The 14,042-nt window shown below is 40.3% G+C and overlaps 1 protein-coding gene across 1 annotated transcript in view; it reads right to left on the bottom strand.

Annotated features, from left to right (window-relative positions):
• Nucleotides 1-14,042, bottom strand: part of SCFD2 (sec1 family domain containing 2) — a 186,540-nt gene that overhangs the window by 13,628 nt on the left and 158,870 nt on the right. The window contains exon 6 of the mRNA XM_056490506.1: nucleotides 719-864. Within this exon, the coding sequence (XP_056346481.1) occupies nucleotides 719-864 (146 nt within the window). The remainder of the gene's footprint in view (nucleotides 1-718; nucleotides 865-14,042) is intronic.

The raw sequence follows: 14,042 nt of genomic DNA, 5'->3' as shown, positions 1-14,042 counted from the left end.
TTTCAAGTGACATTTTGCAATACTCATGTTCTTACAAAGTAATGCTTAACTTGAACTACATCCCTTTGCTGGTCTACAGCACTGCTAGGAGTTTGGAAGGATTTATTTTCTGGCTCAAGGCTAGATTCATGTTTTATGATATCTCTCTAAATCACTGCTTTCTGCTGTAAAACTCTATTTTTAATTAGAAAAGGTCTTCAGGGGAGACAGGAGAGAAAGAAAAACCACTGCCTATTAGTCCTGATGACCTAAAGCAGTATTGTAGACCATGTGCTCCTGTTTCAGAAACAGAAGCTGCATTTGTCACCTATTTACAAACAAGTTTGTCTCTCATGCTTACAGGGATGGGAGAGAAAATACAACAAGAATATAGTTGCTGTATGGATGCAGACATCCTGCTTCACTCTGCCTTGAGCAGTCTAAGTCAAGAGCCATCCTGACCCAGCCCTGCTTTTCACAGGCATTCACGTCATTCCACAGTGCTGCAGAGCAAAGCCCAAATTTCTTCCTCAGAGCTGCCATTGATATGCATATACCTGAGTCTGGACAAAGGACTTGAGGAAGTTTTTGATGACTAGGTCAATCATAAAATCTCTGCTCAAGTATCCTCTTCATGGGCAGAATGTTTATAGGATTAGCACATCCACAAAATAAGTGCTGTAACTTTGACAGCATGCTAGGGAAATAACAAACACAGGGAAAAGAAAGCTATACTTGCCTGATGGGTGTTGCTGCCTGGATTATGTATGGAATGAAACTGTTTCATGTGCATTCTGACTCTGGCAATATCCCTGAGGCACCGAAAGACACCGTCCACTGCATCTGTGGCTTTCTGAGATGTCAGCTTCAGTGACGAGTCACAGCCTAAAAAATAAAGAAACACACAGCTGAGTGAGTGAAAAATATTCATGTGCTTTGATAATAAACAGTAGGAAAAGGGTAACTGGGAGGAAATTTAAAATTATTTTCATTGTATTATATTCTAGAAACTCAGGGGTTTGTTAGACAGCATGTCTTCAGCATGGCACAAGTCTCTGCAAAAAAGCAAGAAGGCAAAAAGTTCTGGACAACAAAAGGTGTCTCTCCTTGTAACCTGAATCACACAGCATTTTCAGCAGCACAGAGCATGTTTTGCTCTTCACAGCAAACAGAAGGTTCCATGCTAGCAGACCCCAAAGGAGAGCCCCCTGTTATGTGGAAAGGAGCCAGCTGCTTTGCTGGTCTGCTTGGGTAAACAGATATGAAGAAGGGAACTGCTCCTCCCTGGCTGGCAGCCTGCTGACTCCAAATACATTTCCTACCTTTGTGACAAGAAAAATGGAAGAGTCTGTGCTAAATACAGCAGAAATGTCAGCCAGGCATTGGAAAGAGCTGCATAATCATAAAAAAAGTTCTTATCCCTCAAAGTGTCAGAGTTATTACTTCTAATGTATTTTTCCAATGCACTTCTGCTAAGATATAATGCTTATCTTCCACTAAGGCTAAGTTCCAATTACAGGACCACCTAAAATGTCCCTCTGGGTGGCCAGACAGTGTCTTGGAAAAAAAGAAATTCTTAGTCTTGGCTCCATCCCCCTCACCACATGACCTATATTGAACAGAAGCATTGAAAGAAATGCCTTCTCAGCTCTGTTGCTGATGAGAATTAGCCAAGTGAGAGGTAAGTGGGTCACCTGATATTCTTATTGCCTTGTCAACACAGTTCTACTCCTCTTGACATCTTTGCCTGCCTCTCTTCCTGCTTTACTCTTCATCTCTGTGGCAGAAAATCCATCACAAAATAACCCTTCTTGCCACATGCTCTCATCAACACACTCACTCCTGCTCATGGCTATTGTCATCTCCAGGGATGCTGCTGTAGTGGCTTCTGTGTCCATCCTCCAGTTAAGAAACCAATCCTGCACCAGCAAACCTCTGTGTCTGTACAGAATCCTGCTGAGAGGGCAGGGTGTCCCTGCAGGCCCAGCTTGCACTGTGCTGCACCCAAGGAGCCTGGCACTGGAAACAGGCATCCAGACTGTCTACAAGGAACCTGGATTTTTGGGTAGGAGATCCCTGAACAAACTTTCCTCTGCAACTGACAAATGACAGAATCCTTATGTACTAAAAATGTCAATAAAAAGGTGGTAAGTTCAAAAGTCCAGGGAATATTTGACAGTGAATCTGAATTACTTTCATACCTTTGTGTTCCACACAGTAAAAAATAGATACAATATAAATACATACACACACATACACTTACAGGGTTCTGAAACTACTCCTACGAGATGGTGACAGAGCTTTCATTTGTCTGAATATCATGTGTTGAGGAGAGGTGTGGGAGCATTGGTGCACTGGGCTGTGTTCAGCTGTGCCTTCTGGCAAAACCAAAAGTGTGTCTCAAGGAACACTGGAGCAGGGAGAGGTCAATGCCCATTTCCAGTCTCCATGGCAGAGTCTGTGCTGGACCCAGTCTGGGACCCCAGGATGGCATCAGGAGTTGAAGATGCAGTCTGGCTGTCTATGGCTGGCCCAACAGAGGGAAAGGAGGTGTACTTTCAAAGTTTCTCTAAAATGTGACTTCCTTGGTGCTGGGAAAGATAAGGATTTGACAGGAAGGTCTTACAGATATGTATGCATAACAGTCAAGAGCCATAACTGAAAGATCTTTGAATGTAGAATTTGAAGAAAGAATAGAAATGATAGCAAGTTTTATATAAAAGTAAAGAATTGATGAGCCAGTCTTACTGGGTAACAAAGAAGGCAAAGTGCAGGTGAGTTGGAAGGGGCTTTTATGATTTTGAGCAAAGGACAAATTCAGCTCAAACAAAAGATGCTTTTACCTAGCAAAAAGGTTTTCACAGACAAACAAAAATGTCATGTTGCAAGTAGAGAAAAGATGTCAGAATTTTCCACTGCAAGAAAACTAAAAAACAACTTCTAGCTTAAACTATAACATACTAACTTTTTGTGATTGGAAAACAGTAAAATGTATATGATGTTAGTAGTTATGATAGGCTATAGGTAATAGTAAAGGTATTGATTGCTTGCCATGTTGTAAGATGCTCTGTAATGAAAAGTATATAATATATTGTAACCAGAACTAGAAGAAGGTTTTCAGACCAACCCACAGCTGTGGCTGTCAGGCTGTGGGCTGGGCTCTTGTCACCCATGACCCTGAATTGCTGCATCATTTGGATACAATAAACAGCATTTTAAAGAGCCTGCCTAGAGCTCTACATCCCTCATTTAGGCTCTTACACCTTGGGACTTTCCATCAAGAAATATCATGTCTGAGGAAACCAGGGATATTTATTTCCAGCCTGACATCCAGTCCTTCTTTTTTAAACGCAAACGAAAAAATGAGTTTTCTTTACAATCTCTTATTGTTGAAATTGAAATCTCTGAAGGTGCTGTCTACCTGTTGCACTGCACTAGGGTTATAGAGGGAAGCCAGGTTTCCTTCCAGCCTGGAGAACAACAGAATCTTGTTCTTTACAAGTGGCAGGCAGCTACAAATCGCCTTCCGTTCACACCTTGCCTGTGAATGGGGCTCTGCAGCATATGGAGAGCAGAACACAATCCCTCTTCTCTGCTCACTCCACACTACCAAGAAATCTGCTCCTTTTACAACAGTGAAGAGGTGGAATACATTAGCTGCTGCACAGCTCATGAACTAATTAAAACAAAACTTCCTGTTACTGTTTTTTCTTAGGAAGTGAAATGCCATTTCGAGAGCATGCTGAATGAATTCTTTTGAATCCCAAGCCCTATTATATGTGGGAAAAGGCATTTAAATCAAATTTGGGGATTTCTTGTTGGACTTGAAGAAGCCCAGTTGTGGAGGAAAAGAAAATCACCACTAACCTGCAGAGGACTCAAGATTTCAAAGAATACAATCTAGTTCTGCAGCAAGTGGTGCCCATCCTCACTAACACTGCTTCTGTTCTTCTCCTATCCCCTTGTGCCAAATTATGTAAAATGAGTCTGTCAGGAGCTGCATTCAGTGCCTACCAGGATGAGACTTTTGAACTTTTTCATGAGACAAAGTACCTCCTCTTAAGCAACACATCTGCAAGAAATTTTAAAAAAGGAGAAGGAATGGAGATGCTGTTTTCTACAGTACTGAGTGACCCAGGAACCAAACAGGAGCTGCATTTCCACTGATTTCTGAAGCTGGAAGGAAAAGAAAAGGATATGGGCACTGTGAACCCATGAGACCTGTAATTATAGAGCAGTGTGTGATTGATTATCATCTCTGTACCTCCAAAAATGTAACAAATAAGTTTTTCAGACCTGAGTTTCTGTAAACCTTTTATGTGCTTAGTCTTTTTTGGTACACATAAAGCCATTATAAACAAACATGCTCTTTCTCTAAAGCAGTATGATAATTATCAACATTTTGTGAAGGACTTTGATAATTCAGAGACATCACTAGGCCTATGATTCTTACAAAGTAAAAAGTTTAGGAAAGTTGAAAGTTTACCACTCCACTCTGTTTTATTGGTATTAACTTCAGCTCTCTCAACCTTAGGCTCTCTCTGTAGCCCTTTTATAGAAATAAACCAATGTAAACCCTGCAAACGCTGGAACAGAGCCAGCAGAGTAACCAAGCCATTTCAGAGGCACAAATTGAATCATGGGCTAAACCAGAAAACTTGCACTTTGAGGGAGGGAAAATCCAGCATCAGGATTTCATTATGCAGGATTTCATTATTTTCTAGATATGCAGAGTTAATATGCTTGTCAGCAAAAGACAGAAGAATGAGAGATAAAGGGTTCCTTGAAGGACAGAACTCAAAATAAAGCATTATGATATTATTAATTAAAATCTTCTATTTTTATACTTTAGGTGATAGCATAGCAATGGGGGACCTTATTTTTCTAGCAGATAAATCTAAGGACCTACATATGCATAGCCAAAGACATATGTTTTACAATAGTTTTGTTGTATTTGTGCATTAAGACTTTTTATGCAAAAGTAGGTACAAATGTGTACAGGGACACTGATCATTGCCTGTTTTTTCAGGGTAAAAAAAGTGCAAAACCCAAAACTAGGATGTAATTTGTATAATTCTCCTGTCACTTTTCTTCCCTGTGGATTCTACCATACATTTGAATCTTCATTCTTCAATCTGATTTGTACTGAAATGCCTAATGCTCTCTGGTGCATCTAAAAAGTGAAGCTGCTGAGCGAATGTGACACTGTGGGACAAGAAAGGACAGGCCAGAACACAAGAAATCTGCCATTTCCCTATAGTTACATCAGCAGCAGGTGAAAAATTGTAATTGATTCCATTTTAGTCTGGGAGATTTCAGAAGAAAGGTGTGTTCTATAGCCCTTGAGAAGAGAGTGTCCAGGAGGGACAGACACAGTGGTGCCTGTGACAGCTTCCCTGCAGCACATCCATCCCTGGGGCTTGGAGAAGGTCCTGCTCTGCTTGCTCTGTCCTCTGCATTCCCAGCCAGAGCATGTGTGGTGCTGGATGGACAGCCAGGTCTGTGCTGCTGGCATCATCATCACATCATTAAAAAAAAAAAAAAATAAAATTAACATGACCATTTGGCAAAGCAGTGTGTTGGTGCTGCCAGCAGAGAAAGGAAGGAGCTCATCAGCTGGGGAAGGGCAGGCACAGACCTACACAGATAACCTGTCCCTACCCACAGCCTTGGGATGCTCTTTTCCCATCTCCTCTGAGCAAGCATATCAGATTTCTACGGTATCATCCCAGTTCAATCCCTTTTCTCACCCTCCCTCTTCCCTCCATCTTCTGGGGTGGCTCCTTGCCCCAGTCATGCCTCAGCCCTTTGTGGCTTTGGGAGCCACAGCTTGGACCACACGGCTGCAAAACCACTTCAACCTCATGAAGGGCAAGTTATTTTTGTACCAGAAGTGAAGAGACCCAAAGTCTTCCAAGGTGTCCAAGAGTTTAGCATCACTGCCAGACTGGCAATTTGGGAATTCCCAGTCATGGATGTGACCCTTCTGTCAGTCCACACAGCACTAAATCACAGAATCATAGAATATTAAGGGGTTGAAAACTGAGATTTTTAAAGATCATCTAGTTTCAACTCCCCTCCCATGGGCAAGGACATCTTTCACTAGACCAGGTTGTACAAGACCTTATCTAACCTGCCCTTGAACACTATTGGGGGTGGGGCACCCACAACCTGCATGGCCAACCTGTTCCAGTGTCTAACCATGCTCACAGTAAAAAATTTCTTCTTAATATCTAACCCAAATTTCCCCTCTTTCAGTTTGTTCCTGCTACTTTTTGCCCTATCACTACAGTTCCTGACAAAGAGTTCTTCTCTGGCTTCCTTGTAGGCCCTCTTCAGACTCTGGAAGGTTGCTGGGAGATCTCCACACAACCTTCTCTTCTTCAGGCTGAACAGCTCCAGCTTTCTTAGCCTGTCTTCACAGACAGGGGAGGTGCCCCAGTCCCCTTATCAACTTTGTGGCCCTCCTATGGACTTGTTTCCATATCCTTCTTTTGTTGGGGATCCCAGAGCTGGATGCAGCACTCCAGGAGGGGTCTCCACAAGAGCAGTGCAGAAGAGGAGAATCACCTTCTTCAACCTGCTGGCCATGGTCCTTTTGATGCAACCCAGAATTTGGACTGTAAATGCTAGCAGGCAGAAAAGATAGAGAGCAGGAGGAAAGCACAGAATAGCACCATTTGGGAAAAACATTAGAAAAGGGAGGAAAAATGCACACAATATCAAAAATAAAGTTTCTGTGTTTATATAAATTTAATTTATGATCTGATTGGCACATAGAGAATGATGTGCTTTGGGGTAGTCACCAGCACCATGCTGTGCAAGTAGATCTGGTGTCTATGACAGGAGAGTGCATCTGACCAACTTCCAAGGAAACCACAGAAGCCAGCATTGTGAACAACAAAGATGCAATTTGTAGTTTTATTCTCATCATAACAAACATCTCCCATTTGAAAGAAAAGCCCAGGATGCTTTTTTAAAGAGTTAACTAAATTTAGAATCCTATATCTCTGCCTCAGCTTCTAAATGTGCACCCACACTTTGGCAGTGCTGAGCATCCAGGGATTGCACATGAATGCCTCCAAGGGCATTTCAGCACATTATCTGATCTTTATTACATAGGGACACATCCTGCAGGCTCTGGAGTTCCCTGAGGAGCACTGTGCTTAGAAAGGTTGTTTTTGGCACCAAGTCTTTGAACCCTCTTCTGGAAACTGCTTTTTGGTGTACAATGGACACAGCCCCTGTGGATAAGTACTTTGCTGGATCTCAAGCTCTAAAGCTGCACATGTAAAAATCTGGCCACTTACCTGTGTAATTAAATAAGGATTTAAGAGCTACCTTAGGAGAGTAATTTTTTTTTTTTTTTAATTTTGGCCTTAATATTTGTAATTTGTAAGTTTTTTATTCTACAGGAATATTTTATTGCCTTCTTGCCAAAATCCAACAGCACAACACGTAATATCAACTTTTATGAAGTATAGCAAGCTTGGTACTGCTGGTTCTTATGTTACATGAGATTAAGCTTGTCAATTCAATGAACAATTACAGGGAAAAACTACAGAATTTACTACAATAAATTACATGAATTAATTGCATGAGGAATTTAATTTAGGCTCAGATGTACTTTCTGAAGGAAATTAATGGAACAAATTCATTAGGGAACCATTCAGTTGCTCCCTCAAGCTGCCCATATCTTAATTAAAAAAACACAGATGCTAATAAAGCTATGGTAAATGCTCTGTAAGTCCAATAATGCCTCCCAATAATGTTCTTGCAAGAATTCAGTAAAACTCCAGGTTTTGCTAAACAATATAAAGCTGAACATACCAGCCCAGGACCCACATGACCAAAAGTCCTTGCTCAGTCTTTTGCAAATTATTCTCAGATACCCTCTTCTTGTCTTCAGACTGTGGCTACATTGTGGCAAGGACCAAGTCCATGCACACATGGGAGTCTAGATGCTTTATCCACTTGTATTCAGAGGGGAACATCCAGAAAATATGGCAAGATCTGTTAATATCCTTATTAAAAAAAAAAACCCAAAAAAAACCCAACAACAACTTTTCTTTTTTACTTCGATTTAAATGAATCATACTTTTACAACTATAACAAAGTAAAATAAGCATTTCAGTATTTTTATTTGATTTTTTCCATATTTTTTCTTGGACAATGAAAATGAATACAATCAATGTCTTTTGCATTCACAGTCCAATTTGTTTGTGTATTCCTCAAACTGCCAAATCAGGCTTGCAGATTGGACATAATTGGAAAATGCTTCCTCCTGAAAACAATAGCCATATCTAGAATTTGTAAAAATGCAGGAAATTGTTTTAACTCATGGATCTAAGAATGATGATAATGGATAAATGTCCAAGAGACATTTTCTTCCTGAGTTTAAGTTCTGAGCCAAGATCACAGGACTAACAGTAACCCTAAATTAGTGTAGGCAGCTTTATACAATAATGTAAATGTATAGAAACATAAAAAACCCCAGTATTTTTAACAGAAAGACAAAAATAATCACATTCTAATACTATGTATAATTGTCTTTTCCAAAAGGTCTCTTCACCCAGTATACTATAGCACAGGTGAAAAGCCATCTGAAAACTGACAATGGGCACCTAGGTTGCATTCAATGGGCAATATTTAATGACAGAAAAAAAAAAAAAGAGAATAATTGCAATTTAGACATAGACAGCTATGTCAGATACTGCTACTGGCCAAATAAAAACCTAATTCCAGGCTCAGCTCAGAGCAGGTTTGCTGAGGGAATTATGATTTACTGCAGCCTGTTGAGCACAAGCTGAGCAGAAGTCAAGTGGCTCATCTCCCAGGGGCTACAGGTGTTAGGAGGAGGAAGGAAGGCTTCCCTTTTTTCTATACTATCAAGAACCTGCCAAGTTATTAGAGGGAACAATTTTCTACCTGGCAGATTGCACAAGACCTTCTCTTGTCTTTCCATCAGTAGTGCAAGAGCCATGACATGCTGTGCCTCTGCAAATGTAGCCCAAATCTGACTAGGGTGTATGAAACTGATTACAATGCTGAAAAGCAGAGAAATGTGGCTTGTGATGCTCTGCTGGAGACCAGAGATTGTACTGGGCAAGGACCACATTATACTCTTTTTTTTTGTTCCTGATGTTGCTTCTCCTGAAAATGGACATTAACACTTTGGACACTGAGGTGGAACATGGGGGTAAAACAGGGTAAGCACAGAACAACTGTTCTTTCATCCTGCAAGTGAGGATAATTGAAGTATAACGACTTCCAGAGAAAAGCCAGAAATATTTATGGTAAAGGGCTTAACTGCATAACATTAAAAACCCCCTTTTAAACACATAATACTGAAAGCAACAGCCACAATTCTCCTCACTGAAATCAGAAATTCCACTTTAATGGCAACTTGCCACATTGCAAGTCACACATGACCAAGGACAAAAGGACTAAGAACTGGAACACTGAAAATTTCTGCATTCACACTGTGACAACACTCGTCCTGCCACCATCAGTGGTGCTGTGCACACAAAGAACAGACTACATTCCCTCTGGTGTCCCAGCCTTGCTGGGAGGTGCCTCCAGCAAGGAGCTGAGGCTGTAGGAGAGCTGCAGAGAAGCCATGCATGAGTCCTGCAGCTGGTCACACACGCCAGGGGTGAACACAGGGCATAGATGTCCCTATTCTGTGGACAGATGAGAAGTTACACTGAAGCACAGCCCTCCCAATCCCTTCCATCACGATGAACAGAGATCATGGTAAGGAGCTCATGTGGCTTAATCCATGCACAGCATCTACTCTGTGTCACCAGCTCGACCATATGGCATGCTGTGCATAAAACAGACCCTCTGGAGACAAACTCCTGCCTCTGGTACTGTGCTTGATCTACTGAATAAATGACCTAGTATGAAGTTACTGTGTTTCAGATCTTTCTCTGGAGAATACACAGAGAAAAACTGCCCTTGTTGGTACAGATATCACAGCATTGTACATGTGGGCTTAGGATGCATGAGTCAATTTTTGAAGCTATGAATCACGAACAATTTAATTTTAGTATAAAAGCAACATGTATTATCTGTTACCTACCAGAGTCTGATACTAAAATGCTTTACATTTAGGTGAAAAGGGAAATGATAACTTAGCCTACAGTATAGGTGATTATGTTTTTTGGGATAAGCATTATGTCTCTGATAAGAGTAGGAAAACCATATTTTGCAGAGGCATTTGCTCTTTATAAACCTCATGGAAATATGTTTTCTGACTCCATATTGCATTTGGAGTCAGAAAAAAACCAGGAGAGGTCTTCGCCTATTTCTCTTTTCAGCTTTGGTTTAAATGGTTGTTTGTATTTCTCATCACCTGCTGTAAAACTATTTTATTTGAAATAGTTGCTGGAGTACTGTTTCAAAAGATAACTCTTCTTGTTTTTGGAATATGTCACATCTGATTGAGGATAATATCCTATAAATAGTACCTTCACAGAAGACTTTTTTAGCTTTATGGAAGTATAAATTATTTAAAAGTCCTCCTATGCACATCTACACTCATAACCCATTGAAACTGCACTGCCCTTTGCAGAGATCATAAACACACAGATCAGTCCAAACATTTTACAGTCTGCAGATGAACAAGAAAAAGCAAGCAAGTAAAAAGCCTGGGAAGAACAGGAATAAAGCAATAAAAAATGCAAGTTAGAAAGAAAGCACTGCATGAATTATCCCACTTTCTGTTAATTTTTAACTTGAAACTACTTTATACAAGAGACAGGCAGCATGAAGCATGCTGTGGATGAAAAGTAAAATGAAAGAAGTGAGACTGTGGAAAGGATTTGAAGAGAAGGAACCCTACTATGGGAAGATGGACCAATGCAGTGCTATTTTTTCCCAAAGAAGAAACAACACAACCATGTGCCAAGCCACTCCTTCCTCTGAATACATGAGGGTTGCAGCTGCCCTCAGACACAGCAGATCCTCAACTATGAATAATACAAAATTATACAATCAATGCTCATTTTATTCCTCTTCTTGTCTGTTAATTAGAAACCACACTGTAATGCAGATGGCAAGTATCAGTCAATGAATAAAATGATCAGCAGTACAAGCCTCAAGTGCACGTAGGAGTATCCTAGAGTATTAAGTGGAATAAACTCATATTCATAAAACAGACAATAATTCATAATATGTGCAATACATAAAAAAAAAGATGCTAGCAGAGGTCTCAGTTTAACAGAGAATGTAAACACATTCAACTCAGAAGGTGTGATAGGATGGAGTTAGGACAGTGGTAAAATGCCTTGTTGAATAACCCTCTGGTTTAAATTCAGAATTATTTTGCTATTTTAATTAACAAACAATTGGATGGCTTGTGGAGTTGGTCTAAAATGTTTCTTAAGCACACAAGAAGTAACATTTTTTGTCTTTAAAACCAACTGAAAATGGGTGCATTAGTGAAAACACAGCTTTTAACAGAGGTTTGAAGAAACAAGTAACTGACAGAAAATGCCTGAGATCTGTAGTCATTTCCATTTAGTATAAATTGTTCATGTTTTCAGGAAAAAGAAATAATGAAAAACACTAGTCATCTTGTAGTCAAGTTTCAACACCTGCTTATTTATTGTGGCCAAAAATAAAGACAACTTGATTTATGTTCCAACTATGTGACAGAAGAACAGGGATTTTTTGCTTTGAATTGTGCCTGCCTAAAAATGAAAGAAGACACACAATCTCAGAATTAACTGGGTTTTTTTTTTTGTCATTGATGTCTTTTAGGAGACAAAGACATTACTAAGTGCAAACAACCAGTCAAGTCTGATGGGCTGGCAGCAGAAGTTTAGTCATGAGGTTTGTTTGTGGCAGCTGACTGCTGTTTGCTGTCCTGGGACTGGGCAGATGCAGGGTGCTCACACAATGAAAATTGTGTAGCTACAGTAGAAATACCAATATATAATAATCTAAGCCAATAGGTACTCAGATGATCAGCAGACATAGCTTCACTTCCATGGATATATAATGAAGCCTGTGGAGGAGAGGAGACTCTTTAGACTCCTGCCATAACCATGTTTCATTTCAGATAGGGAAAATATTAATTCTGATAGGTTGAGTTTACATGGAAGCACGCTTCTGAACAACAGAAGGCTGCTATCAAAACCCTCCCCTGCCTGATGGACATCCTTCAGTCAATCCTTCTTCTTCCTCCTAAGGAGACTCCCCACAAACACACAGAGGGAGATACAGAGGTCATGCACAGTAGAGCAGCTCAGTCCTGTCAGTGCTGCCACCAGAGCAGCCTCCATGTGCATCATTTCCCCGCTCCTGACAGAGATGTGCAGCCAGCCATGGGGCTTGGCAGCAGCAAATATCACCCTGGAATTGAATCCTGGAGTAAGAAAGTATTTGCATTTTCAAGCAATGAAAAATATTTAACGAGAAAGCTTCCCTATACACTTTATTACTATGAGGTTTTTTTTTTGTCAGATAAGCAGATAAGCAGGCAGCTTACTGCAGATTCTGTGCAACCTTACAGTCTTGGCTAATGTCATGGTGATGTTCTAGATAATTTTGGTTAAGTTTTTACCAACATCAGATGTAAAATTGTGACAGCCTCCATTATCTGTAATGCAATAATGTCTTATTTTCCTCGTATTGGCAACCTAACTTTATTTTTCTTAAACAGATTTTTATTTTTACACAAAAAGATTAGAAATCAGCTATTCTATATGGCATCTATATGGCACCGTTTATGTGCACAGGCATTTAGTCTTTTCACTGGGGCAGAACAGCTCCTATAACTGAATAAAACCTGAGAGTAGAGCCTGGAATCATTACACAGTGATCTTTATGCTAGAGGGAGATGGCAAAAGACAACACCATGCTCAAGCTCCTGGGTTGGGCTCAGTCTCTGCTGCAATACAGCAACAGACCATTTTCAGCTCCCAGGAAAAACACTGACTCACAAGGATGACACCTGATTCAAACCTACCAGGTTTGCCCATTGCAAGAGTGGAGTGCTGCATTTTCTGTGCACAGCAGTTCTGCATCCAGTTCCTGAGCTGAAGGGACTCACCCCAGATGTCACCAAGCAGAGCACACAGCAAGAGAATATTGCTCTGCATTAGGTGTAATATCATGTTTAAGCTTCTACTGCGATGTCCCAGTCTTGGATTGTCCTGTCACAGATTACTGTAACTCTCTGCACTCCCAGAAATTCAACTGGGCCATTTGTTGCTCTTGCAGAACAGCACTAGCACTTGTTTTATGTTGATTATTTGCCATTAAAAAGCATTCTAAATTGGGATTAATCTCTAACAATTAGCCATCTTAAAAACAGAAACCCAGTCCATAGCAATTATTCCATCCCACAAAACCTCCTGGAAAAGGCCAATCTGTCTCCACTGACTAGAAGCAGACTTTCTAAAGTTTCACCTGCTAACATCAAAGTGAAATAATTCCCACTTTCAAGTAAAGGGCCAAATCATTAACATGGAATAAGCTAAAGCAATACAAAACTGAGATAAGAAAGAAGTATTAATCTGTAGACCAAAAGAACTATGACAAACATAAAGAGGCATGTGCTGTTCATCTAAAATCCAGCTATGAATAGATGCCACCGTCAGCCCCCGGCGCATTCAAAGTCAGAAACGCTTACTCTGCAGATATAAATAAACTGTCCTACTTTCTGCTTCCACCAACACTACAGAAAGGAAAAGGACAGAGATATCAGCTAGAATATACCTTGTCCTGTGAACGATAAATGGAATGCAATCCATTTGTGAGGATATGGATCACACTTAATATGTATAATGCTTGCTTAATTTACTTGAGGTTATTTAAATTTTTTTTTTCATAGCTTCTCCAGAGTGCTGACCACAAAATTCAGGGTCTGGCATTTGCAAAGATTACCTCAACCAACTCTTGCAGACAAAGGGAAACAAGTGATGGCAGAATGAAGCAGAAAAGCAGTAGATACAAAGCTCCAATGCATGGAGCCAAAATGGACATAGGTTGGCTTAAAAATCTGAGCACGTTTTTGCAGAGATAGCAGCTAGAAAAACATATTTTCAGTTGTA

The sequence above is a fragment of the Oenanthe melanoleuca genome, chromosome 4 (genome assembly GCF_029582105.1).
Source record: "Oenanthe melanoleuca isolate GR-GAL-2019-014 chromosome 4, OMel1.0, whole genome shotgun sequence".
NCBI classification, from domain to species: Eukaryota; Metazoa; Chordata; class Aves; order Passeriformes; family Muscicapidae; genus Oenanthe; species Oenanthe melanoleuca.
This window is presented reverse-complemented; position numbering and strand designations above follow the sequence as displayed.